At 43.0% G+C, this 27462-nt stretch overlaps 1 protein-coding gene across 1 annotated transcript in view; it reads right to left on the bottom strand.

Moving 5' to 3' along the window:
- Window positions 1-4155, bottom strand: part of LOC115653499 (atrial natriuretic peptide receptor 2-like) — a 40095-nt gene extending 35940 nt beyond the window's left edge. Inside the window, exons 1-2 of the mRNA XM_030566862.1 lie at window positions 4098-4155; window positions 2971-3067 (exon numbers count right to left, since the gene is read on the bottom strand). Coding sequence (XP_030422722.1) covers window positions 2971-3067; window positions 4098-4151 — 151 coding nt within the window. The 5' untranslated portion in view covers window positions 4152-4155. The remainder of the gene's footprint in view (window positions 1-2970; window positions 3068-4097) is intronic.
- Between the last annotated feature and the right edge of the window lie 23307 nt (window positions 4156-27462).

Here is a 27462-nt window from a genome sequence, read left to right as displayed (position 1 = left end):
GGGTCAACATGTTTGGTTTAACCTACTACAGATATGTGCAACTGGACAAATTGTTCTGGAGCAGAAATCCAATTGAAATGTACATGTTTTCATAAATATTCTTCCTGTCATTACTGCTGGCCAAAGGAGTTCCCCATGTATAGTGTACAGGTAGTTCCAAAATAAGATCTATTGGAGAAGAAGTGTTTTTAGATTTTTTTCCCCTACAGTGTGCAAGCTAAGTAATCAGAGCATGTGGAAACTTAGGACCAAACCCTACTCACTTTTCTTAGGTGGGCCTGGTCCTCTTGACTTGTATCAATTTCACTCCAGTGTAACTCAGCTGACTTCAGTGCAGTTATTCCTGATTTACACTGTTTTCCTGCTAGCAACAGTTAAGAACATAAGAACGGCCATGCTGGGTCAGATCAAAGAACCATCTAGCCCAGTATCCTGTCTTCCGACAGTGGCCAATGCCAGATACCCATCCCCTGTCATCCATTCCCAGCTTCTGGCAAACAGAGGCTAGAGAAACCATCCCTGCCCATCCTGGCTGATAGCCATTGATGGACCTATCCTCCATTAACATATCTAGTTCTTTTTTGAATGCTGTTATAGTCTTGGCCTTCACAACATCCTCAGGCAAGGAATTCCACAGGCCGACTGTGCATTGTGTGAAAAAAATACTTTCTTTTGTTTGTTTTAAACCTGCTGCCTTTTAGTTTCATTTGGTGACCCTAGTTCTTGTGTTATGAGAAGAAGTAAATAACACTTCCTTATTTACTTTCTCCACATCAGTCATGATTTTATTGACCTCTATCCTGTCTCCCCTTAGTCCCCTTTCCAAGCTGAAAAATCCCAGTCTTATTAATCTCTTGGCTATTTCAAACCATAAATACAGCCCTTCTTTCTCAGAGGGTATATTCCTATTACTAGGAATCATTAGTACACACAAAGCCAATTCCTGAAAACCCTTTCTCACATGAATAGTCCTTATTTAAGCAAGTAGTCTTCTTAAACAGGACTACTCATCTGAGTAAGGGTTACTATTCTGTAGTAATTTCCTTTTCCTTATAATTAGATGTGTTTAGAACCTATTACACTGGAGTTTTCCTTTACCACAATATTCTTCCCTTGCATGCCGCTTGGTGATCTAAACAATTTGTTTCTGCATGTAGTTCCCTTTTCAGATATAAAAGGGTTAATTATAAAAAAAACAATCCTTTTGGGTCAACGGCATTAGAGGAACAATCATAACAAATCATTAATAATGAATATAATGGAAGAGACAAAAGAAAGCTCACTTTATATATTATTCTAGCCAGATTTTCACAAATTATTAAAAGGTAAAATAATTGTTTAGGTTGAGAGCATTTCATGGCAGCTAGCTGAGAGGTCAAATAAATTTCTTAGAGTAAAAGGTTTTATTTCCTTGAAAAAGATTCACAACAGCAGGAAATCCCTTTATTTAATTCTATTCACACATAGATACACATGCACATCAAAGAACTAGTGTTTGTTTCTAATTTATAGCAATAAGAGCCATAATATGTGTCTCTAACTCAGTTTTCATCTGCATCTAGGTCATTGGTTCTCAAACTTTTGTCCTGGTAACCCCTTTAACACAACAAGGCTCTGAGTGCGAGCCCCCCGCCCGCCCTTTATATATATATATAAATAAAATACCATTATAAATGCTGGATGCAAAGCGGGGTTTGGGGTGGAGGCTGACAGCTTGCAACCCCCACCATGTAATAACCTTGTGACCCCCTGAGAGGTCCCGACCCCCAGTTTGAGAACCCCTGTTCTAGGAGCAGGTAAAGGTATTTTACAGAAACTGTACAAAGTTTAAAGATCATTCTAAAATTGGTTACAAAAGGCACATATTAGTTATTCATCAGGGCTGGGGAAAACAAAACTCTAGCTCTCCTCCCCTTCCTTCTCTTTGTTTCCTATTACATTCATTTTGCACTTTGGTTCACTGGTAACTTTGCTAATGCAATTGACTTTCTTGAAACAAACAGCTGTTTTAATAGTGGATAACAGAGATGCTAAATACGCCAGGGTAGAGAACGTCCAGTTTATAGTCATTATTCTCTGAACTTCACCATTTAATCTGAACTTTGAGGCAATGTTAACACTATTATGTTACATTCTGAGCCTGAGCCTACAGTCTGTACACAGACTTCAATGGGAGTTTTACCAGTTTTTTTAGCATGCAGGATTGGGTCCTGTTATTTCTCTTTGCAGCAGTACGTCAAAAGTTACATTTCATCCTAACTTTTTCCAGTATTTATATAACTGTTTATTTGCATTAATTATTTACCTTCTTATTTCTGATTACTCCTAAACTTTAAAAAAAACACTTTGAGTTTCAAAGTTTCAAACAAGTAGCCTTTACATTTCTGATTCTTTTGCACTAGAAACTCATCTTTCGAAGTATTATATGTAGGTGTATAAGGATCTGAGATTAGTTCTTTGTTTCTATTGAATAGAAGTTGGGGCCGGGGAAATCAAAACATGAAAATACAAATGGAGAGGCTCCACTTTTTAGCTTAGGGTTTAAGTGAATCCCATCCAATCTGGAGCTGGCACAGTATAATTGAACCAAGTACTAAATACAATCTGGCTGCAATGCAGAGCTGTTTGCTTTGTTTTGTTTTGTTTAGGCTGTGTTAGTTTTTTCTAATGTCAAACAAAATTCCTTGCTTGAAGACAATGATTTCATTCTTTTTTAATCATCTTAATTATGTTCCCTTTGGAACAGATATGCTCCAGACAAATATTTATTCTGAAGTGTATGTGTGCTGGCCACTTTCCTTGACTTAATTCATCTGGAAAGAGATGTTGCTGCTGACTGAAATATTTTCCACTAGGTTTGAGACCTGAGAAGTATTAGGAATTATTCTGATTATTTAAATGTTCATGTTCTCATCCATTTTCCTAGCAGGCAGAGATGATCTTCCCTGAGCAACTGTGGGACCCACTCACCTCCACAGTCCAGCATGTTATACTCATCTGGTTTTTCCAGGGGCCAGCAATCATAGTCACTGTTATCCAGGTCGTGCCACCCGTCCACTAATATCACCTGCCATGGAAAAAACATACCAAATAATCCAGTAAAACAGAGGAATTTGTGTCTACAAAGTCTGTTCTCTTAATATAAGAAGTCTCTCCAACTTTCTGGAACAAAGATCACAGCCAGGAATAACCTAAATGCTCAGAATCTAGATTACAAGTTCATTATATTCCCACATGCTCCCCTCCACCCCCCAAAATTATTTCTAAAACAATAAGAGAAACTCAGCTAATCCAGTTGTAATTTAGGTTTAAACAGAGCTCAGCATGTGTGCTCTTTAAATATCATGTTTCAGCCAAATATTCTCTTCCTTTTATTTTTAATTTTAAATAATGTTTATATAAAATACCCTTAATAAAATAAAGATAAACATGTTTTATAACATAAGAGTTATACTGACTTTTTTTTAGAATCTATTTTTTCTTAATAGTATTTTATTAATGCAACTATGTTCCATTAATAAAAGTAGAGTATATTCATCAACTGATGGGACTCAAAGTATATAGCAGAAAAACAGCAGGATGTATTATGAGTTATATTTCACTTTATATACTAGAATAGAATAGAGTAATATAGTCTGCTGTTTTTCTTGGTATTAGTAAAAGAATATGATAGACCATGTTCTTCTAATGTATTCTGCTAGTCTATATATTGGAAGAATAGAATAAAATACAATATGATATATTCTTCTCATATATTCTGCATATTAGTAAAACAGTAAATAGAATAGAATATAGTCTTCAGATGTATTCTCTAATTATTGTTCCATACATTTAGTAGAATAGGATGCAACATATTCTCCTAAATATTTTCCTATATATTAGCAGAATAGAATATTTTCTTCTAATAGATTCTGCCATTAGTCTTCTGCATAGGAGTGGATGAGAGAAGAACCAATTGTTTCTATCTATATTAGTGAAATAGAATATATTAGGAACAATCCATGATTAGGAAGTATTAACAGCAACCACTGCAATAAAATATTATTAATTTCTTGACTATGCACCATATAGGAGCAGGATCTATGCAGTTTACCTACCAGTAAACTGAGGAGGCTTCGGAGCCCAGGGGCAGGTGTTTTGGCAGCTCCCATGGTCCCAAATAGGCATCAAGCCCAGTTAGCTTCAGGGCTGCTGCTGTTGCAGCTCAGCTGGGTTCTTCCCTCCCTACAGGTTTCCAGGCAGCCAGGGGTTTATCAGTGCTCTAGCTGCTGCAGTTATTTGTCTTCCCTCCTTTCCCCATCCCTTTGTGCAGTGGGAATCTCCCCCCTATTCCTAGCAAAGCACCTGGGAGGAGGCAGCAGATTGTCATCTCAGCCACAGAGCAGCTCCCCTCCAAATGCCCAGGCCCTGAGGGAAGGGTTTTTCCTCTCCTCAGCACTGGGAAGGAACAGGAGTGTGAGGACTTTAGCCTCTTGCCTGTGTTGCTTCTGACCCTCAGGTCTTCTCTGTTCCCTGTTAGGAAATTTCCCTGGAAGGCAGGTAAGACAGTTGCAGAAAAATACAGGCTGGGTCTGGGGTAAAATGGATTCTAAGCACATAAGGGACCAATCTGATCTAGTCTGACATCCTGCATAACGCCAGTCATAGAATTCCACCCAGTTACCCCTGCATTCAGCCCAATAACGTGTGTTTGATTGCTAACACACTGCTTCTGCACATGCAGTATGCTATCTATTGATTTGGTGGGCCTAGGGCTATATTAAAGCTCACTTCTGCCACACTCAGTTTCATTCTGTGTTTCACTTTAAATTCTGACTGCAAGCCCAATAGCTCAAAATGAAATTTGGTCACCTCAGGGTTGGAAATTCTTAAGAGAAAGTTTGTGTGGGCAATCTCAGAATTCAAATTCATACTCGACGGTGAAAAGGAAAAAGGGCCTTGAGAGAAATCTGAACAACATGCTTCACACATAGTGCTATTTATCTTTAAAAAAATAGAGAGACTCGTATACAGTAGGATTGTTTATCCTATGTGTTTTGCTCCTTATTCTGGTTGTAAGTTATCTGTAAAGAGACTGATTTTTATTAACTTAACTTGTCATTTGTCACTCAAAGCTGTTTGATTATCATTAGCAGAGCCAGCTCCTCTGCTGGTGTGAATCAGCAGAGAACCATTGACTTCATTTAGTGACACCAGTCACTACAATACTGTACTGTTGTCATTCAGACTGGTCCCTTTAAAGGGCCTCTGAATGATTCAATGGAAAAAGAAACGAATAGTGACTTCGATGGAATTACACTGATTCACACCAGCTGACTTCTATGCTGACATATTTATGTCTATGGGTTGTTTGCAAACTGCTTGCTGTGTCTTTGGGTATTAACTAGTCATTATTTGCAGTGCGCAGCTGGTCACTTAGGTCACTTGGCACTGCTTCAGTTTCCTAATTGGATGGCTAACTTTTAGAATCAAACAGAAGGTAACTAAAGAGATTTCAAGATCGATGTTTGAGTAAGTCCCATGTAAATCTTTGTGTGGACACATTCACATCAGTATTCATAAGACTCAATATTCTTGAACAAAACAACATGCATATAAATGTTTGCAGAAAAAAATAACAAGGTTTATAAATATTGCTGAAGGAAGTTTGTGATGTATTTTAACATACATATTATGCTTCCTTAGAAGATTTATCTTAGAGGATTTAGTTGGTAGATTCAAATTTTGAAATATTTATAATTCTACAGATACCAACATTTAGTGTGCGTCTTTCAGTGTTGAAGTCACATATAGAAGAAAGGGTAATTAATAGTGTTTGACTTGTTCTGTTACTCCCGCCTAGTGGCTTTACGCCAGAACAACAGCACACAGAAAAGTACAGTTTTACTTGGGTATAGATTGAGCTTCCTGCTGCTTCAAATGCCGTCGCAAATGGAATGATTAGAACTTCAGCTTCAGGCAAGTGATACGTGCCAGCATCAGCTGGACTGCTGTAGATTCAGCAAGGCTGTGTTTAGGGGTTGTTCAGCATCCATTGAACAGAGACAGTGTGGTCCAGTTCATAGGGCACTGGACTGGTATTAGGAGACCTAAGGTAACATTTTTGTCACCTAAGTGATTTAGCAGCCCACAGTCCATTTTCCAGAGATTTTGATGCCTTTCTCATTGAAAGTCAACCGGACTTAGGGAAATGGGATTGAGGGTCCTAAATCACTTACATCCTTTTGAAATGTGTGCCCTGGAACACTATTCCTGGCTGAGCCACTGGCCTTGTGCAAGTCAATCCAACTCTCTGTGCCTCTATTTCCCCTCCCACCCTTTATCTGTCCTGTCGATTTAGATTGCAGATTGCTCTGGTCAAGGACCTTCTCTCACTATGGGCAATGCCTGGCAGAATGGTATTCTTGGCTGGAACCTCTAGATGCAGTTGAAACACAAATAATAGTGACAGCTAGATTCACAAATGTGATTAGATTTCTTACATGTTTCTTGGCAGATACATATTTTAAAGATTTAATAGATTGGAGTAAATTGCATATTAAGTGGATAAATTGGGTCTTGATCTTGGGGGAGGGACATGGGGGGGTCAAGTGCCTCCCCCCCAGATTGGCCTGCCTGGGGCAGGGAGAGAGAGGGGCTCTACCTTCTATCCCTGTGTCTTCCCCTCACACCTTTGGCTAAATTGGCTGCTTTCCCTGGCAGCCAGGCAGGGAGCAGGACAAAGCCACATCTGCCTCAGGGAGCCTGGCTGGGAGGCAGTGGCGGCCCTCTCGCTGCCTGGGCTTGGCTGTAGGAAGCAGGGCCCGGGCAGAGGCAGCCTGCTGCCACCTCAGCTGCCAGGGACAGAGGCCAAGCGAGCCAGAAACATGCTGGGGGGTGGGAACTCTGGCTCGCTCACCCCTGTCCCTGGCAACTGGGGCAGCAGCGAGCCACCCCCCATCCGGGTCCTGTTGCAGGACCAGGGTCAGAGTGAGCTGGAGCCCTGCTCCCTCTCTCCAGCAGTTGAGCCCAGGCTGCCTCCCAGCCAGGCTTTCTCACCTCAGCCTGCAGGAGGTGCTGAACATCTCACAGGATTAGGTACCAAGAGCACTGGGTGATCGCAGCCATGCTCATGAATGCACTGTTGGGCTCAGATCCACAGGATGACTTTAATCCTCAGTTTTAAGTCCAAAATTTAGGTGCTACTGAGATCATCCAAACACCTGTTCAGTTGCCATCTCACTCTGGAGGCACCTAAATTTTGCCATGAAGGTCCCCTCAGTGTCTGTATTTCCATTGCTGGGCATGCACGTAACACCTCAGTCAAGGCATCTGTCTCAGTCCTAAGTCCCAGTGACTATCTTCACCTGATTGAGGAACGCGCTCCCTCGTCTATCTCACCTGCAGGGCCTGACTGGCCAGCATTCTCAAAACATGCCTAACTCCACACAAAGCAGCAGCTGCAGCTCCCCTCCCATATAACCTTTAGCCCGACCATTAGCGCACTCACCTTGAATGTGGGAAACCCTGAGAATTCCTCCCTCATCCTTATGGGGAGAAGGAATCTGAATATGGGTTTTCCATCTCTCAGGTGAGTGCCCGACCACTGGACTACAAAGACATGCTCACTCTCTCTGCCCCACTCCATATTATTTCAGTATTTATAGACAGTGGAACAGCTTCAACATATGAGACTGCAAGAGGCCTATATCAGAGTATCCCAGAGCAGAGTGGTTTGGGCAATCAGCTGAGAGGTGGAAAACTCATGCTGAAATCCGTTCTCTTTAGGTAGAGGAGGGAAATGAACTGGCGTTTCCCACATCACTGGTGAGTGACCTAACCACTAGGCAAAAGTTATAAGGGAGAAGGAGGCATTTTCACTGCCTCGCCCCCACACCCTCTTATTTATTTTTTGCTGAGTTAGGTGTGAGCTGCCATCATTCATGCAAGAAACAGTCTGACTCCAGGAGAGCTTTCCCAGCTGTGGATCCCAACCAGAGATAGGTGCTTCCCTCCCACCCGGACTCAGGTGCGTAACTCCCTGAGAGGGGCAAGATCTAGTGGACACCCTTCTCCTCAACCTCTGCTTTTGGCTAGGCATAGACAGCTCGCCACCCAGCATGTGGCTTTAATGGATCCCATTCTTCGGCCCTTATCTCTCTCCATGCATTGTATAGGTAGTCTGGGCACCTAACTCAGGTTTTGTGGATTTGGCTGGGTGCCTAAAGGTTAGGCATTGGGATACTCCATCCAAAATCTGAAACGCCTAGGTGCTTGTGTGGATTTGGGCTTTGAACTTGCAGCTTATTTATTTCTCTCTCTCAAATGTGTGTGTATGGGGGTGGAGGGTTGCCCTGGGGAAACTCAAAGGAAAGAAGCAACCATAGCTTTAGAATTAGAAATAAAAACAAACCCACAAAGGCTCCCAGTTGTTCCAAGAGATCTGAAATCTTGATTTTAGTTGATTAATGTTTGACGACAGTTTAACTCAACTGTAGCAGAAGGAACTGAGTACTTAATCAGGCTTGCAAACAGTACATGTTTTACACAAAGGAATAAAGCTGACAGGCAGTAAGCCAACATGACAGCTCAAAATAAGGGCTTGTGAAGAGATAATTAAGGAAATTTAAGATCATGGAAAACCTGAACTAGGCAAAACAAAGCAAAGAAGGTAAATATACAATACTGGCACCCTGGATATCAGGTACATAAATATAATGTGTAGTTATAGACTTCAGAATGATTTAGACTTGCACCTGCATTGGTATGACACAACAACAATTAACAACAACAATAACAATAATAATATCTAGCTTTGATCCAATACTTTTTTTGGCCATTGATCTCAAAGTGCTTCATAAAGAAGGTAAGTATAATTATCCCCATTTTACAGATGGAGAACTGAGACACAGAGAGGTGAAACAAATTGCCCAAGGTCACCCATAAATCCAGTGGCAGAGCTAGTCATAACTCAAATTAGTGCCCCATTGTGCTAGACACTGTACAATATATGGTAAGAGAGTCCCAGCCCTGGAAAGCTTACAGTCTAAATATACAAGACAAACTAAAGGGTAGGAGAATAAGATCCCACAGGGTGCCTGTGACAGAGTCACAAATGGAGCCTGGATCTTCCAAACCATCCCCTTAGTGTCTTAACCACAAGATTATTCTTCCTCTTCACCTCCAGTTTGGTAGATCAAATTCAGTCCTAGGTGGTGGCAGCTGGAGGCTATTTCAGTCTGACAGCTCTTTGCTCCTGTACATATGTGACGCATGACCAGAAAGAGTAAAGCGTCCTGCAGGATGAATGACTCAAATTCAATCCTTAAGACATGGGGAAATAATGTTTGTGGTTTTGTGTATTTACATATATATGAGTGGTGGTGAACAATGTAATTAACAAACCCCATCTATGCTGTATTCCGTTAATTCAGAGATCAAAAGAACATCCTAGCATTTAAATGAACTGTAAACACAGGATATCTCTGTATTCATCTCTCTTTGAAGTGTGTATCCAATCACCTGCGAATCAGGGAAAAAACAGGCAATTGCCTTATGTTAATTTGTATAACTAATTACTGGTGATGGACTTACTTCAAAGTCACCCTGATTGCCCATTACAAGCTGAGAGACTCAGGCCTATCAGAGAAGGCCTGAAATTGTATAAAAGATTTTGGAGTCCTGATTCTGTCATCTCAGATCTGCTTGAGGCTTTATGCAGGGGAAGCTTAAGCCATAAGGCCTGAGATTCTAGTCCTAAACTGGAACACTCTGAAATGATATTGGACATTGGACTATAACCTATGGACTAAATTCTAAAAACTCTTTGCAGCTACAAATCTCACCGTCTCTGCTATGAATCTGATCCTCAAGAATTGAACTCATGTCTATGTGTATATTGATCTTTTAACCATACTCTCTCTCTCTCTTTTCTTTTGAAATAAATTTTAGTTTAGCTAATAAGAATTGGCTGTAAGTGTGTATTTCGGTAAGATCTGGAATATTTATTAACCTGGGAAGTAATGTGTCCAATCCTTTGGGATTGGTAGAACTTTTTTATATGGTGAATACGATTTTCAGTAACCTTCATCATACTGACTTAGGTATCTGGGTGGAGGCCTGAGGCTGGGTTACTTTAAGGGAACTGTGTTGTAACCAGTGGGATAATAAAGAAGCTGTTTTGTGCTGGCTTGGTAAATCTAAGGACATGGCTACACTTGCGGATGTAGAGTGCTGGGAGTTAAACCAGCCTTTGGAGACCACAGTGAGGAAAATGCTGCCATGTGTTTACACAATTAGCTGCAAGCGCAGTGGTGTGGCCGCATTAGCAGCCCTTGCAAGGCTACAAAGAGCAGTGCATTGTGGTAGCTATCTCTGTGTGCAAGTGGGGCTGCAGCATGCTTTTCAAATGGGGTGGGGTGGGGTGTGACAAGGAGTGTGTTTGTATTTTCGGGGGGAGAGACAGTGTGTTTTGGGGTGCTGAGAATGTGTCAGCATGCTGTCTTGTAAGTTCAGACAGCAGCAAACCCATCTCCCCCCACCCCCGCTGCACACTCGCAACAGCAGCATTCCACACTAATGGTTGCTTTGTCCCAGAGCAGATAAGCATCCCGGTTGTCAGAAATGGAGCTTTGAAAGGGGATATCTGCATGCATGCAGCTGAGTTCAAAACAATGACCAGAGTGGCCATTTGACTACAAGGGATTATGGGACATTTCCAGAGGCCAGTCACAGAGGAGCAATGCAACACTTTGTTCAAAATGATGCCCAGGCGTTTCAGCAAGCTTTATGCTTCTCATGGAGGTGGATTACCAGGGGTGCTCCAGCTTCAAAGTCCAGGCGTGCTACATGCCTTGCCAGTGTGGATGGGTTGGGAGTTAGGGCGCCCAGCGCTGCTTTAATGCGCTCTAACTTGCAAGTGTAGCCAAGCCCTAAGTACTGGAATATCCACCGGCTTTGGGGATTTGTCTGCCCCATTCTTTGACGTTCACCCTAATTGAGTGACCGCAGCTGGCTGCCCAGGGAATTGGGTCAAAACATAAAATAAATGTGTGACCTAAATCTATTCCCTCACCTACATCACAAAACTGTGACCACAGCTGGTACTATCTGGCATCCTCGTAGACAGTCCTGAATTTGCCAAGGATATTGAACTACTCTCTCGCTGTTACAGCTGATTTCTCATATTAGTGAGGCATCGTGTGGAAGTTGGTCCTGATGCTACAGTAGAGGATTTTAGTCTCCAGGATGGTCTATCCATTCCTTTGACACAGTATTTAACTCACTAAAAAAATTAGAAAAAAAAACCAACCAAACTCTGAATATTAATTTATAGTGTGATGCTGAGTAGGGAGAAGGAATGTCCTTAAGAAGAAACTTCTTCTGTAAGGAACATACATTGAAATTCCTTGCTGACATGGAAGGAATTAATTCCAGGATTTTCATGGTTTAACAGGAAATAGCTGTGATTTTTGTCATTTTGGAGATCTTTAGATGTTGGTCGTTGGAATGATGGTAACCGTTAAGCTAATCTAACTGAGAATACTGACAGCCTAACACTCAGGCTCTGTGGGAGGATAGCAGACAGCAAGACTGTGAGGCAGAAGGCATGGGGTGACATTAAAAGGGGAAAGGGGCATTGTTCTTACTAATCTAATTTAAGTTGTGTTTGCACCATGGTGTTGGTGCGGCAAAGACTGAGGCAGAAAGGTTGGTAAATACTCACTGAGGGCCCGTACTAAGCTGCGCTGCTGAGGACTTTCAGCTCCTATTGAGGCCAATGAGCACTTTACCTTTGACTTCAAAGGGAGCAGAGTGAGGCTCCTGAAAATCTACAGAGACTGTGGTACATTCTAGTAATAATCCAGTGTTGATTTTAAATCCACCTGTTTATCCAAATCCTTGATTTAAGAGTAGCATCTAGGATCAAATGTGTAACAGCTAATCATTGATTCAGCAGCTGTTTCTGGGATTGTATAGCATATGAATAATTCCCAGTAGAAAAATCAACAATCATTTGAATTAAAAATTGGAACCTAGATCTCTGAAAAGACTCAATGTTAAATAATTAACATTTCTTCAGCATCTTTTTGTACTAGTAATAATTACCTAAATGATGAAACATGAACAGGAGAGTCACACTGGGCTTTGGAAATGCCAATCCATTCACAGAGCCTATATATGAAATACATCTAACCAGTATCCCATAACTAAGGCAGATCATTTGTTTTGGTAAATTGTAGGAAAATCATATAGTGTGTGTCAAGGCTGATTCCCCACTCTGGCACTTTGAGTGCAGAAGGTGGAGGCCCACAAAGATTCTAAAAATTAATACTGGCCACTCCAGACTTGTATTAAACTCCCAAGGTTACAGCTTTTCTCTGACTTTGGCTGGGTAGATGCTGTCACCACCAAAGTGCAAAGCCCCTTTGAGAATCCACGAAGGCGCACTTGGGAATTCCTTCCTGTGGGGTACCCTCAAGCCCTTTCACACACACACACACACCCCTCTGGGGAAGAGCTGAGAAACAAAAACAAAGGAAATCAGCTGTTGTCACCAGCTAATTAAACAACATGCACAAACCTCTTAGGACACAAAAACCCAATCCAGTTATTTAAAAAGGTAAATTTTATTAAAAACAAAAAGAAAGAAAATACCCCAGCAGGTCCAGACCAGGAGAGGGCTGTCCAGGCCACTCCGGCTGCAGCTCGCTCCTGGCCGGGCTGCGCTGTCCCAGCTGCGGCTTAGTCTGGGCCGCTCTGGAGTCAGGCCACGGCACCAGGGCCAGTGCAACCATTTAGATGACCTAGGTAGTTACCTAGGGCACTAGGATTTGGAGGGCACCATTTTCTTCAGCAGCGACCGCGGCAGCTGGATCTTCGGCCACCCTGGTTGCCGCTGGCATTTAGGCGGAGTGAACTGGGGCAGGGGAGCACAGGGAGGGCCGCTTGCAGCAAGTAAGGGCGGGGGACAGCACGCAGGGGAACTCACCACCCCAGCTCACCCCTGCCCCACCTCCTCCCCGAGCACGCATGGCTGCTTCACTTCTCCTGCCTACCCAGGGTGGGGGGTGGGGAGCTGCCTCAGGGGGGGCACCTCAGGGAGGGGGGGGTTGCCGCTAGGGGGTGGGTGCCTCTGGGCGGGGGCTTGGGGATGGCGCAAGGTGGAAGTTTTGCCTAGGGCGTGAAACATCCTTGCACCAGCCCTGCATAGCACCCCGGCTGCATATGGCTGCCCTGCACTATGCGAGTGCAGGAGGACTTTTCCTCTGGCTAGTTTCCTATATGGTCCCTAGTCAGGCTGACTGAGTTGAGGGAAAGGTGGGGCACCCCTCAAACAGCAGATTAGGAGCTGGGCCAGGTGGGGACTGAGGGATGCCTGCATGGTGCTAAATAGGCTGCTGCATGGCCGTGCAGCTTACAGGGAACTTAGGTCGCGACCCTGTTTTAATAGGGTTGCCAGGGCTAGCATTAGACTTGCTGGGGTCTGGGACTGAAGCCGAAGCCTGAGTCACACTGCCCGGGGCTCAAGTTACAGGGCCCCTGTCCAGGGCTGAAGCCCTTGGGCTTTGGCTTTGGCCTAGGCTTGGGCGGGCTCAGGCTTCGGTCCCCGCTTCTGGGATTGTGTAGAAATTTTTGTTATCAGATGGGGTCACAAGGCAGTGAAGTTTGAGAACTCCTGCTCTAAATGCTTTTGAGTGGTCTTGGAGTAGGCAAATGATATGGGTAATTTGGCATGGGGCACGGTCATTATAGATTACTGCATGCTTGCATGCTTTCGACTGGATATTATATAGCCTTTCCCTGTGAGGCCACAATGCTAGATTTCTCTCAAACCTTATCATCAGAAGGATTTCACTGCAGGCTAAGGGCACTCAGCACGTCCATGGCCACCCTCCGAGCCTTGCATGATTGGTCCATATACTGCTTGGATTCAGTGGCGATTTGGCACATCGTAAGACTGGGATTTTCAAAGGAGCCTAAGGGAATTAGGCATCCAAAGAGCACTGGCAATTCAATGAAAGCTGAGCATCTAATTCCGTTATGTTTCTTTGACTTCCCCAGGCCAAATCATTAAGGATTTGATTCTGCAACAACTTGTGCAGAACTCCCATGGAAGAGAAAACAGAGAAACCGTAGAATGAAGCCGAAAGTTTTCAGAAACCTTTAAGTGAAATTTGCAATTGCTTTTGTTGGTTAATTCTCTTAAAGGTGACCTGCAAAGGATTTTTTAAAATCATTGGCCTCATTCTCCCATTAGTTTTATCAGTTTTATTAAAGTCAACGAATGCATTGGAGTCAGTGAAGTCACATAGACCTCCAATCTGCGAAAGGGAGTGGAGAATCAGGCCCTTTTGAGCGGGTACCTATTTTTGTTTCTTTATGATGAGAGGAAAGGCATTGTTCCCTTCTGCTTGTCTTTTACATTAGAAATGTCAGGCATGTCCAGTCTGATCTTTCCAGGTTTTGCTGAAGGCCTTTTGGGCTGGTCTCAGAGATGTGCATTGTGAACTTACAAGGTAATTGAAGGGATGGGACTGCTGAAGCTTAAAAAATAAAGATATTCTTTCACCCAAGGGTCTATTAGGCCCTGCAGTTAAATAGGTGTTAACAAAACCAAAGAATAAACAAATCAGCCACATCCTCTACTGAAGTAAATCAGCATAGCTCCTGTGAAGTCAATGGAAATACACCAATTTATACGAGGTGCAGATCTGGCTATAATTATAGTAACACTGAAGGAGAAGAAAAACAATTAAAAAGTAGAGCGTCCAGGACCCTGGGATAGATGAAGAGTGGAATCTTTTATTGAGCTCTCTGTGGACATCACTGTGCAAATCTAAATGACCACTGTAGATATACCAAAGATGAATGCTAGAGGAATAGCTAAAATAGACAGATTATAGAGAAAAGAGATATGGGAACAGTGTAGACATCCTCCTTATCTGCTATTTATGCAGAATAGTTCTATAGGTTTCAGTGGTGTTTACAATCAGGAACAGACAAGAGTCCAGATCGTCAGCTAATGTAAACAGACATAGCTTCATTCAAGTCAATGGAGCTACACTTATTTACACCAGATGGTTCCAACTCCCTCCCTTCATCGCATGTAAAATGAAGGCTCTGTACCTGCAAGCTGCTCTGTATGGATGGGGGTCTGCACCTGTCAAGAGCTTCATTCGTTTCAAGGAGATTCCATGTGGCCATAAGAACCTGTCTTATAATAGCATTATAACAAATAGCGCTTTCCTAAGTGCTGCATCAAAGAGAAAGTGATTTGAAACATGCCCTAGTTAGTCTCAGACACAGACCAGCCTGAGATGAAAGGGAACCTCCTGTTCCAATGTACATATTCGAGTCCCCATGACCCACCCTGGCACGCCAATCATTCCCGGAGCTAGGGACTCTAGGAACCATTCTGGTCAGTCAGCTAGCAGTGGCTGACCTTTCCCATCAGAGATGGAGTAAGTTTTCCAGCCTGCATGAGACACAACAAAGCCACCTACTGAGAAGATGGGATTCTGACTTTCCACAATCCTGTAAGACAAAATGTAACACATCCCCTTGTCACTTTTATACTAGATGATGAGATTCCATTCTGAGAAAGCTTCCTGGCTTGAAAAATGGTGTTTGGGGAGGGGAGGGGGGCAGTTGTTTGAAATTACATCAGGGATGAACTTGGCCCAGCATGTGGTACTTGTTAATAAATATCCTACAGAAGGTCAAACGTTGGTTTCATGACAGAGAGCCCATGTTCAGACTACGTGTCAGGCAGTCTGCGCCAATGTTATGGCAATGGTGGAGTGAAATGTCTAGCTTGGTGTTTCTCAAACTTTTGTACTGGTGACCCCTTTCACATAGCCAACCTATGAGTGTGACCCCCCCTTATAAATTAAAAACACTTTTTTGTATTTAACACTATTATAAATGCTGGAGGCAAAGCGGAGTTTGGGGAGGAGGCTGCCAGCTCGCGACCCCCAGTAATAACCTTGTGACTTCCTGAGGGGTTACAACCCCAGTTTGAGAACCCCTTCTCTAGCTAGATTAGGCTGAAAGGTTTCTGACTCAATACTCAGGTGAATCGCCAGTAAGCACTAGGATCAGGGAGCCTCGCTGCTGCTCTGGGCTTCATGGGGTGGGTGCACCAGCCACGGATCAGCATAATGTACTATACTGGGGTGGGCTCTTATTCAAATGCCTACATCTGAACCTGTCCCTGGGATTTAAGTTTTACCCTTCCCCAGCACACCGCCAGCACCCCAAATAGCACAGGGCTGTGGAGTGGAAGAGTGGCATATAAGCTGATTTACACCTGCTCGGTGTCACCCAGGCATGCCTCGATGTCAGAGGAATCCTTCACTTGGCACATCTGCCAGCTGGCAACACAGCATGTGCAATGTACATTGCAAAAAGGCCAGACGGAGGCATGGGACTGTCTTTCATCTTGGCTCCCCACCATTGCATCCCCCTCCTTCATGTGAACATGTTTGCATATTTGAAAGGCAGAGGTGTGACCCTTCACAGTAGGCAGGTCAGTTTGTTCCTTGGCAATAAACAAGTTTTTTTCTTTTCTTCTAATAAAGACCCCTGATCTCAGCTGGTGTGAACCAGCATTGTTCTATTGACTACTATGGAACTCCACCTTTTTTACACCAGCTGAGAATCTGGCCCTAAATAATTAGGATTTGTGCTCAAATTCAAACCTGAAATATTAGCAAACTACCAGGGGGTTGATTATCAAGTGCTGATACAGTAGGTTCATTTTCAGTCTTCTGAATGATTTTGTGAATGAGAATATAGTGACATGAACCAATGTGAAAAACTCCTAATAGGGCAAGCATTGATATATAGCTAAAGTTTGAAAAGAACTCACTTGTCTGTGTAGAGTTACTAAGTGCAACTAAAACCACAGATGGTCGGAGGCAGCTGATTTAGAGTGGAAATAAACCTGAAAGTTAAAAAAAAATGGGCTCCATTAACCCTCATTAAAAGTAATGTATAGTCCCCAGAACCTACTCAGACACCAGGAAAGTCTTTTTTTTTAAAGTGAACTATAGTTTAGCCACTTGCAGTGGAGTGCTTGTGTACTGATGGGAAAGGGTGCAGTTACTTGTGTGTCTAAAGTGTCCTTGCCCTCTTCTTCACTAGTGAATAGAAGCAGTGTGGTGAGGGTATCATAGATGTGGAAATGACCTGTTAGGTAAAGCAGTGCATCTCTCTGCCAGGACGGGATTACTCCTGGTAATGTTTTTTAATAAGTACTGCAGTAGAGTCAGGGGGTCTCCATGGGGACTGCAGTGCCAGTGTGCTAGGCACTGCAAATACATAGCTAGAAGCGAGGGGAGATCTTAAAGGCACAAATGGGAGTTAGGTGACTGACCCTCGTTGTCAATAGACTCCCATCTGTGGCTTTGAAAACCTCCCCCAATGTCCCTGTCTTAAAGAGCTTACAGACTGAACAGGTCAGTGACCTAAAAAGGGCTTTTAGGGCCAGTTAGCCACTTGAAAGTGTAAACGAAACTTGAATAAACAATGTTTAACTTTTTGGACACAAGAGTTGGATATTTGGTAGAAGGAGAAAAGAAACAGCTCAAGTAAGGCTGATCACTGGCAAAGCATATCCACAAAGGAGAGCATTAATGATTATACTGGGGTCAATAATCACTGAAGAGAGAGAGACATCATTGGGCAATGTTGTCATAAGCAGATTGTTAAGGGTTAATGTCTCTTGTACCTGTAAAGGGTTACAAGCAGGAAACTGGACACCTGACCAGAAGACCAATCAGAAGACAAGATACTTTTAAATTTGGGCGGAGGGAAACTTTTGTGTGTGTTTTTTGTGTGTTGTGTGTTCTTCTCTCGGAGGGTCTGAGAGGGACCAGACATTACTACAGGCTCTCTAAGTTTCTTTTCATATAGTAAGTAAAAACAGGCAGTTTAGGCTTTTTGATTGTTTTTACTCTATTTGCAATTGTGGATCTGGCTGGTTAACTTTTATATGTGTAGTTGCTGGGAATATTCTGATTTGTATTGGTACTGGGGGGAAAGTCTCTTTCTGGTGTCTGTAAACTATAGGACCCTGTAATATTTACCTCTTGAAGTTACAGAGATAATTCTTTACTTTTTCCTTCCTTTTATTAAAAGATTTCTTTTTTTTTTTTAGAGAATCTGATTGATTTTTTCTTCCTTGTTTCCCTTGTGTTATTCCAGGGGATTGGGATAACTCACCAGGACGGGTGGGGGGGAGATGGGAGGGGGAGAGATAGAATCTCTCTTTGTTTTCCTTGAATCTGTTTGCCTCTTTGTGGAAGGGGAGGGAGATGCTTCTCTGTATGGTGATTTAGAGGTTAGATCAGTATCTCTCAGGATAGCCCAGGGGGGGAATTCTGAGAGGGGGAAAGGTGGGGGGAATGGTTTATTTCTCCTTGTTTTAAGAACCCAAGGGATCTGGGTTCTTGGGGTCCCCAGGGAAGGTTGGGGAGGTCAGAGTGCCCCAAAACACTATATTTTTGGGTGGTGGCAGTGCTATCAGATCTAAGCTGGTAATTAAGCTTAGAGGATTCAGGTGCTAGTATCTCATTTTCTGAACTCTAAGGTTCAGATCTGAGAAGGAGAGCATTAATGATTATACTGGGGTCAATAATCACTGAAGAGAGAGAGACATCATTGGGCAGTGTAAAGCCTGGATTATAGGACAACAGTACCATTGTGATCTGATGGGAGATTAAAAAAACCCTCTTAAGAGATGAGTTATCAAATCACAGCTTCCTACTGACAGGGGTAAGGGCCTGATCCAGTTCTCATTGAAATCAGTTGGAATCCTTCCACTGATTTCAGCAGAATTTGAATCATCCCGTAAATACAAATCCCCCTTAAGCATAGGCTGTACCTTTCCATCTCTAATCCAAACTTAATAATCATCCACAGCAAGTATTTGCATTTCAAGTTCAAGTCCTCCCTTCCTCCTTCACAATCTGCCTCTGAGCCATTGCTTCTGCCATCAAAGTTATTGTTCAGGTCTCCTCTGGGGTGCTAGACCTGATAGGAAAAGAAATTGTAGATGAACAAATGGCATTTGTCTGCCACAGGAATGAATGTAGCATCCTCAAGGAAGCTGGGAGTCTTGGGTTTCAGTGAAATGCCAGATGTAGCTTTCTCAGAGAATTCCAGTGCCACTTTGGGTCACTAGAAAACCCATTCAGTGTTCGAAGCCAGAATGAGGCATACAGGATACAGAGGAGAAAAGACACATTAGGGCAAAGTATAGATTTAAATGGATACATTGGACCAAATTCATCCCTGAGGTAATGCCATTGAAGTGAAGGCAGTTACATCAGTGAAGAATATGGTCAATTGGGGCTAACTAGCTTAACGCACCAAGACACAAAATTATCCCTCATGCCACATCTGGCACCTACAGCTAGATCTGCCAAAGTAGATTTCCTTAAAAGCACGGGCAGCATGCCAGCTAAGTTACATTGTTCCTGTGCACTGCAGACATGAGCAGTGGTATCTAAATTTTCATGTATAAAACCCTCTTTTTACAGGTTCATGTTATATTCCCCATATATCACATACATCACTGGTTGGAGTAAAGTCCATGATTCAGCATAATCTGACATACCAAACTTGGAGGATCACAACACATGTTCTAAAAAAGCAGCAAACCTCAAAATTAAGCCAAGGCAACGTACTAAAAAGTAGAAGCAATGACCTTTAAGATACAACGTATACAGTGCTGCTTAAATATATTCTGTAGGGTACTTTAACTATTATAACAGCATGACTCATATTAAAGTTATGCAGCTCTAAATTCCTCATTTTGTTGTGTCAAAAGTGTATCCAACACATATGCTTATACTTAAATTTTAATATACAAATCTTATAACTCATTACCAAAGTGCTCCAAAATCCACATTAGAAAAATAAAATGATTAAAGAACCAGTCTAATCGAATTACAAAATGGTTCTAAAGGAATCATCTGTGTTAAAGTACGTCATGGACTGAATTGAGCTTATCTAACAGTTGTCACCTAATGTTTGTCAGATAACTTGGACTGTAAGATCTTTGGTCCATGAACACTGGGTCAAACCCATGCATGGAATAATTTCACAGGCTTGATTTTCTCTTTGTCTGCCAAGCAATCCATGTTTGTATATGGTATAGGTGACTAATAATAATATTAAATACAAAAACATCCTTCTTAGAACCAGATTTAAGAAAGGATGTAAAGATAAACTTGCTTTCCATTCCAAATGAACAGGGAATGCCTTTACCTGCGAAGATCTGCAGTTCAGACTTACAAGCATTCAACAGGAGAGTACCATGCAGGTACAGAAATGCTCCCTATGTAGAACTGGAACCCAGCCTGACATCAAAACTACATAAGTAATGGTAAGTTTCTTAAAGGAACCATTTTTCTATTGACAGTTTACTAGTTGAACCAACCAGCTGGCCTGACCTACTTGCTAAAACCCACAAGCAGCTTCCCTTTTGTGGAAACTTTATTTTACATACCTACACATTAACATTTCAGTGTTGAATCAACTGTTTTGTCATCCTTCTCCTTCCCATTCCCTCTGCTACCATATTGTGTCTTGTGTTATCTGTCGATGGGAGCAAGATTAGGCCATGATCCTACAAGTTGGATGATTAGCTGGTTGGATCATTAGCTTGCCCGGCCTGGGCCGGGCACTGATGGGAATTGTGACGTGAATGCTGATCCATTCCCCGTTAAGGGGCTGTTGAAAATAACTGTGTGACACAACCCTGGAGCAAGGGAGGTGATAGAGGGGGAAGTGTGACCCTAAGGGTCTCTTGTAAGTGTGGTGCAACTATTCACCACCCCTTCTTAGGTTTGCCAGGCGTATGGTGTGAAAAATTGGGACGGGGGTGGGGTGGGGGTAATAGGCACCAATATATGACAAAGCCCCAAATACCGAGACTGTCCCTCTAAAATTGGGACATCCGGTCACTCTACCTGCACTCCAACTCCACTGCCCCAGCCCAGTGAAAGTGAGTGAGAGTGGGGGAGAGCGAGCAACTGAGGGAGGGGGGCTGGAGTGAGTGGAGGTGGGGTGTCAGAGAAGGGGTGGGGCAGAGGCGGGGCCTCAGGGGCAGGGACAGGGCAAGGGTGTTCAGTTTTGTCTAATTAGAAAGTTGGCAACCCTACTCCTTCTATAGGGCTGTGCCTAAAGATATGACCTAGCCCTATATATTTTTTGTCAGCCTGTTTGTGCTTCTAACTCACTTAAGTGTTTTTGAAAATCCCACCATTAACTATGGCTCTGTTGCAGGGCTGCGAAATGTTTGGCTGTGCTGGCTGAGATGAAAAGATTGCTTACATAAAAACGATTGGTTCCAGTACATATAAATGAGCCCAATTCAACCACCAGTTTGAACTGGAATTTTAAAAGTAGCACTTGTAGCCATTGGGGGAGGCCTTCCTCGGTGTTTCTTCCATGGATCCTACAGTCTCATAGTTCAAGGCTTTGACAAAGCCAAACTGCCAAATTATAATGAAAATTGTATTAATTATTGAGGACCAGGCCTCATTGTACAGAACCTAGTATACTTGCAAAGTCTCTGCTCTGAAGAAGTTAGTCTAATCTGAGCCAAGTTGCAATAAGTCTCAGTTACAAACGGAGGGGATGGAGGGAGGCAGGAGAAGAGTACTGAAAACAAGGTCGCAAAGCTATATAAATAGCTATTGTGTAACTTGTGGTCCCTGATGTTTTGTCTTGGGGATTTGGGATTTTTTAATTGGCTATCCCTGGCTGATCTAGTACCAATGCGACATTAGCTGGATGATTTCTTGTAGGTGTCACCGCAGAGGCAGAACGTGAAGATCTGAAGGATGGGATCCTGGTCTAGCGTAGTAATTCAGATATGGGGCACTATGGAAGAAAGTACCGAGTTAGCTCTGGGAGAAGTTGACAAATGGATGGACTGTTGAAGGAGCAGAGGAAACAGGCAATAAGGGAAAATGTGAATAAGGGAGGAAGGGCAGAGGTGTAAAGGGCCTTGAAGCAATGGGAAGCATCAGCTCGACTCACTGAAGATAAGAGGCAGTAGAGGGATTCAAAGAAGGAAGTGTGGTCAGAGCAAGACCCAAAGGAAGATGATGCTAGCTGCCATTTTCGGAGTGGCCTTGAGAGGGGTGATAAAGGCCAGAGAAAAGAAGGGTTCAGTAATCAGATGGGAGAAGGTGAGGCCCTGAACTAGAGTATTAATGTTGTGGATAGAAAAGAAAGACTGGATTTATGAAATGCCTTGGAGGAGGAAGAAACAGGAATTGTACTATGCCTGGATGCACTGGGCAAAGGAAAAAGGGATCATGCAGGTTATGGGTCTGAGTGACTGGCAGGATGGTGGTGCTGCGACCAGTGACAGAAAATGAAAGAGAGGCAGGGCAAGGGAAGGAACATAAGTTCAGTTTGGGTCACATTAAGTTTAAATTACAGCAGGACATCTGGCAGGAGATTGCCGAGAAAAGATGAAATGGAGACAAGTCTGGAGTTAAGCCTGCTTGTAGAAATGTATGTTAGACTGCATGGGGTATTCAGTACAGCAAAAACTTTCAAGTAACCTTTTACAAAATCGTTTTCTCCTCTGTGAAATGCTCTGGCACTTCCTGGTTTATCAAAGAGATTCCAAAATGCATCATTTTGTGTCATGCTGACTTTATTCGTTCTGGGACACTTAAAGACTTCAAAAAAGTTACCCCTTGTTGCTGTGTTGGATTATGGAGGGGTGTAGTCAGCCAGCTCTCTGCCTGCGCCTGGCTGCTGTCTTTGTCCCTTCAGAACACCCACTCCTGAGCAAGCTCACTGTTCCCTGCAGTAGTTGGGCTCATTCCTGGAGTCCTTTCTGAGTCTGATTATCTCCTGTCCTTGGCACTGCTCCACTGGGTACTGGAGAGCAGATATTCAGAGCCTCCTCTCAGGGCTGCAGTGTCTGTCTGCTGAAAACCAAGAGGCGGAGAGGAAGAGAGGAGGGAAGGAAAGGCTAATCACTGCCTTGGGCTAGGTTCCTCTGGATGCTGGGCTCTATCGCAGTCTTTAACAGCCTCTCTTCTTGGGCCAACTTTTCTTCCTTGCTTTGTGGCCAGCTTCAACTTTTTAAGCTCCCCTCCTCCCGGCAGAACATGTTCTGCAGGCATAGCGAACTGGCACTGCCTGAGTGCAGGGATGCTTGCTGTCACTGGGAAAGGAGGTGTGCCCATCACAAGGACACACAGTGCACCTTTCTATCACTAGCACTAACTCAATTGTCTTTGTTAATTTTGCTTTTACTTTCAATTCAGATTTGGTTGAATACCGGAACTATTCATCGACTAGCATTTGTCCATCTCTAATGCCCTTTTCTCTGTAGAACAGTACCACATTTTTAAATCATTTCTCAGCCTGGCTTCATGAATTAAACTTAAATCTTGCATTAGTAATTTCAGTTGTGGCTGAGATTTCCCATGCACCAAGAGTCTCATAATTGTATTCCCCACAGCAACTGCAGACACATCCCTCAAGTATGGGGGGACAGATTCACTGCTGGGCCTTCAAACTTCTGTGGACAGAGACCTCAGAAGAAGGCCAAAGAAATAGTCCACTGGGAACAGAGACGTTCTGATGGGGTAAAGTGGCCACAATCTCCACTCCACTTGAATGGAGCCTATAGCAGCCAGTGCAGCCCACAAAAATCCCTTGGCATATCTAGGAATGGAGGGTCACCGAGGAGGAGATGGGAGGTATCGATTCAGTGCAACCCTTCAACAGCGTCTTTGGACAAGCTCCTGGGATGAGGGAGAGCAAACGATTGCATTTTTGCTAGTGTGAAAAACCCAGGGAGAGTGAGGAGCTGGAAACAACCTGGCCTGCCTTGTGACTGGATGAGTCACCCCATCCCAGAGGCTGCAGGGAGGTCAGTCTGAGTTTGAATTTACAACTCGTGCTCCTGAGACATTAAAGGGAATAGTGTACAGAAACACCGCACCACACACGTATAGAGGGACTGGAGGGGTTGATGCTAAGGCTGATATCAAAACTAGCACTTGGAATTTGCCGTCTTTTCTGCATGCTTAGTGAAGTCTCAAGCACAGTGTTGCATTAGCTCTTTGCTAAGACCATTATCCAAGGCATAGTGGGTAAAATACATTTCATAATGGTTGATCTTGCTTCAAAATAAAATCTTTGCCCAATTTTTTCATAATGAGGGGGTCCCTAAAATGAGGCCCTATATGTTTACTCATAGTCAATGAGATGTTTGTCAGGAGGAACTGCTGGACACGCATCACTTTTGAAAAATTGGGTGACTTGCTCAGGTATTTCAATACGTGGATTTAGGAGATTAATTTGAGGCGTCCAGATTGTAAGAGCTTGGCATTTTATCTTTCAGTAACTAATTCCCATTTCTAATTAAACTTCCTATGTTGCGATCAGCAGCTGGCCTTTTAAAAATTCTAGTCAGAAAATTTCATGCCCTATCTGTTCTGGAGATCCTTGGTTTCTGTCGATATATGGTATAGAGAAGGACTGGGTTCAGCGGAAGCCAGGTCACTGCAAATCTGTGTGTGTACAGATTAAAGCATTGCTATGAACCTGTGCTGTATAATGTTTTAGCTCTGATTTTTTTTTAGGTGGATGGTGAATTTTCAACTGTTGCTATCTGTCAGATGAAAAGATTTGGGAGGGTTGCGAACCATCACCATATAAAATGTACAGTCCCTCATAAAGGTATTTACATGCTTAAATTTGTTTAATCACTAGTGATAATGAGAGAGAAAGAGTTGGAATTTTTAATGACAGTATTAACTAATATCAGTACTAATTCTGGGGAATGGCTATCCCCGTTTACTAATGCACTTTGGAGAATTCTTGATGTGTACTATCTCTGTAGAGACTTGCCTGAAGTTTGAAATGACAGCATTTATTCTTAGCATAGAAAATGCAATAAAAAAATATTCTATGGCAATTTAGCATCCTTTTATCTGTAATCACAAAGCAATTCCTTTGACATGACTGAGTAGGGCAGTTACTGTGTAATCCTATGAAAATGTCTCGAGCAATGATAAATAGTGCTCTATCAAATTCATGGTCCATTTTGGTAAATTTCATGGTCACAGAGTTTTAAAAATCTTAAATTTCATGGTTTCAGCTGGTTGGGCGTGGGGGAGAAGGGGAGGTGACCACAGCACTCTCTACTCTCCAACCACTGCATCCTGGGTTGTCACCCAACTGTAAGGCCAGCCCTGCCTGCCCCCAAAAGTGATTATTCCCCCCGCCCCCAATACCATGATGCCTTCACCTCTGTGCTACTATTGGTGACAGTGCTGCCTTCAGAGCTGGGTGTCCAACCAGCAGCCACTGCTCTCTGGCCACCCGCCTCTGAAGGTAGTGCCAAAGTAAGGGTGGCAATACTGCAGCCCCACCTTTGAAAGAGTGAGTTTTCATGGGGGAGACCAGATTTCACAGACCATGAATTTGGTAGGGCCCTAATGATAAATTTGCAAATTACTGCACAAAAGACATACAGTACTGTAAGTTTATCCTACCCAGAATGTAACACTTTTCTTTTAGTCTGTGGCACTCAGTGAGATGCTAAATGGCAGTCTTGTGCCTGTAAAAGGCAAGAAATACAGTTTGAAGTCTATGCTCCATTCTCACCTTGGTCTTTATGTGGAGTTCCTATTTGCATCAATGGGGAATCTACATACAAAGAAGGGGTAAGGCTGTGGATCACAGCTTTTCAAGAACTTGACTAGGGAGTATATAAGGAATCATACAATATCAGGGTTGGAAGGGACCTCAGGAGGTTGTCTAGTCTACCCCCCTCCTTGAAGCAGGACCAATCCCCAGACAGATTTTTGCCCCTGATCCTTAAATGACCCTCTCAAGGATTGAACTCACAACTCTGAGTTTAGCAAGCTAATGTTCAAGCCACTGAGCTATCCCTCCCCCCTTAGGAGGTAATTGTTTATGCACTATATACATTATTTAATGCAGATGTTATCACCAGGATTCTCTACAGGGCCCTATATCCAGATACCAATGGTCTTTAAAGCACTGTGCATGGAGGGGTTTCTTACATGGAGCTGGGCTGACCGATGAGAAGAGAGCCTGCAGTGAATAAGATGGGCTCAGGAGATTTGATGCTTGAGAATTTCTCTAAATTCAGTGAGCCTGATTGTCATTCATACTAAGGCCACACTGTACCATGCTGGTAGTTTAAAGAGGACCTAACGTGAGCACAAACATAGGGTCTCATCCATCTCTACAGGCCCCTTTACACTGCCAGAATGGCAAAAGGGGCTTTAGCGTAAATGACAATCAGGACACATATGCGGATTCATGTTACACATGCCTTCTAAGGGCTTCCTGACCAAAGGGTCAGCCTGCTAAAGTCAGCAGAGACAGGCATACTAGTCACAGTAGCTGTGCGTGTATATGTGATTTGCAAGAAGGGCTGCAGTATTGGGACACATGCTGTCACCTCCTAGTAGTGAAACCCAGAGTGCCTTATACCATCCAGTTGCCAGCTACCCAGGGCTGTCCTTAGGATTTATGGGGCCCTACGCAGTATCATTAAACTGGTGCCCCTATGCCGGATGGCAGCCCAAGCTCACAGCCTGGTGGGGGAGGGGGAGGATGGACTTGACAGCAAAGGATAATGAGATGCCCAACCTGCCTCATGTTGGCAGAGAGTCACAGTTCCCCGCAGAGACTTCCATGCACTCTCCCTCATGCAGAATGGACATGAAGAAAGTACCTAATTAAAAGCACTAAAATTTGGGAATAAAAAATGTCAGTCACTGGTTTTTTGATATGCCCTGAAGTTTGTCAGAGATTTATTTGCAAAAACTTCATAGTAAGGGTGAGTCAGCTGTCCTGCTGAATACAACATTATATATAATGGAATACATGATGCAGCTCTGTTTTACATTTTCTTCATCAGTATTTCTAAGTTGAATTTATATTTTAAATGTACTCAAACCTTAAGCCAGCATTCCAGATTATTACATATTTAACTCACTGAAACAAAGACATTCTTTTAAATTAATCAGAGAGGTTTAGTGTGTTCATAACAATGTTCATTGCTTTTAGAAAAAGGGAACAGTAATCTACTTTGTGTGATCTCCATAACAAGAGACATGGTTATGAAATTTCACCAACTTTAAAAAAATATGTTTCCAAAGATTTTAGGTATAACAAGGATTTTGTCTTACTAAGGTACTGATTTTGCTGGAGGGTTCTTTTAAAACTAGTTTGTCGGATAGTCAGAAGTAAAGAAAGGGAACTCTTTGTCCAGCTATCTGGAAGGGAAGGACTGTTGTCCCTTTAAGGGCTCTCTTCAGTAGGGAGTGGGGGGAGAGGTAGTGAAGGGATGGACAGAAAGGACAGGAAGACTTGGAAGCACTTTTTTTTTAACTATAGTAATTAAAATGTGTATTTTAGATAAGGGAGGTCTTTTGAAGGATTTATTTAAAAAAC

The sequence above is a fragment of the Gopherus evgoodei genome, chromosome 6, assembly GCF_007399415.2.
Source record: "Gopherus evgoodei ecotype Sinaloan lineage chromosome 6, rGopEvg1_v1.p, whole genome shotgun sequence".
NCBI classification, from domain to species: Eukaryota; Metazoa; Chordata; order Testudines; family Testudinidae; genus Gopherus; species Gopherus evgoodei.
Note: the sequence above shows the minus strand (reverse complement) of the source record. Positions and strands in the feature narration are given on the sequence as shown.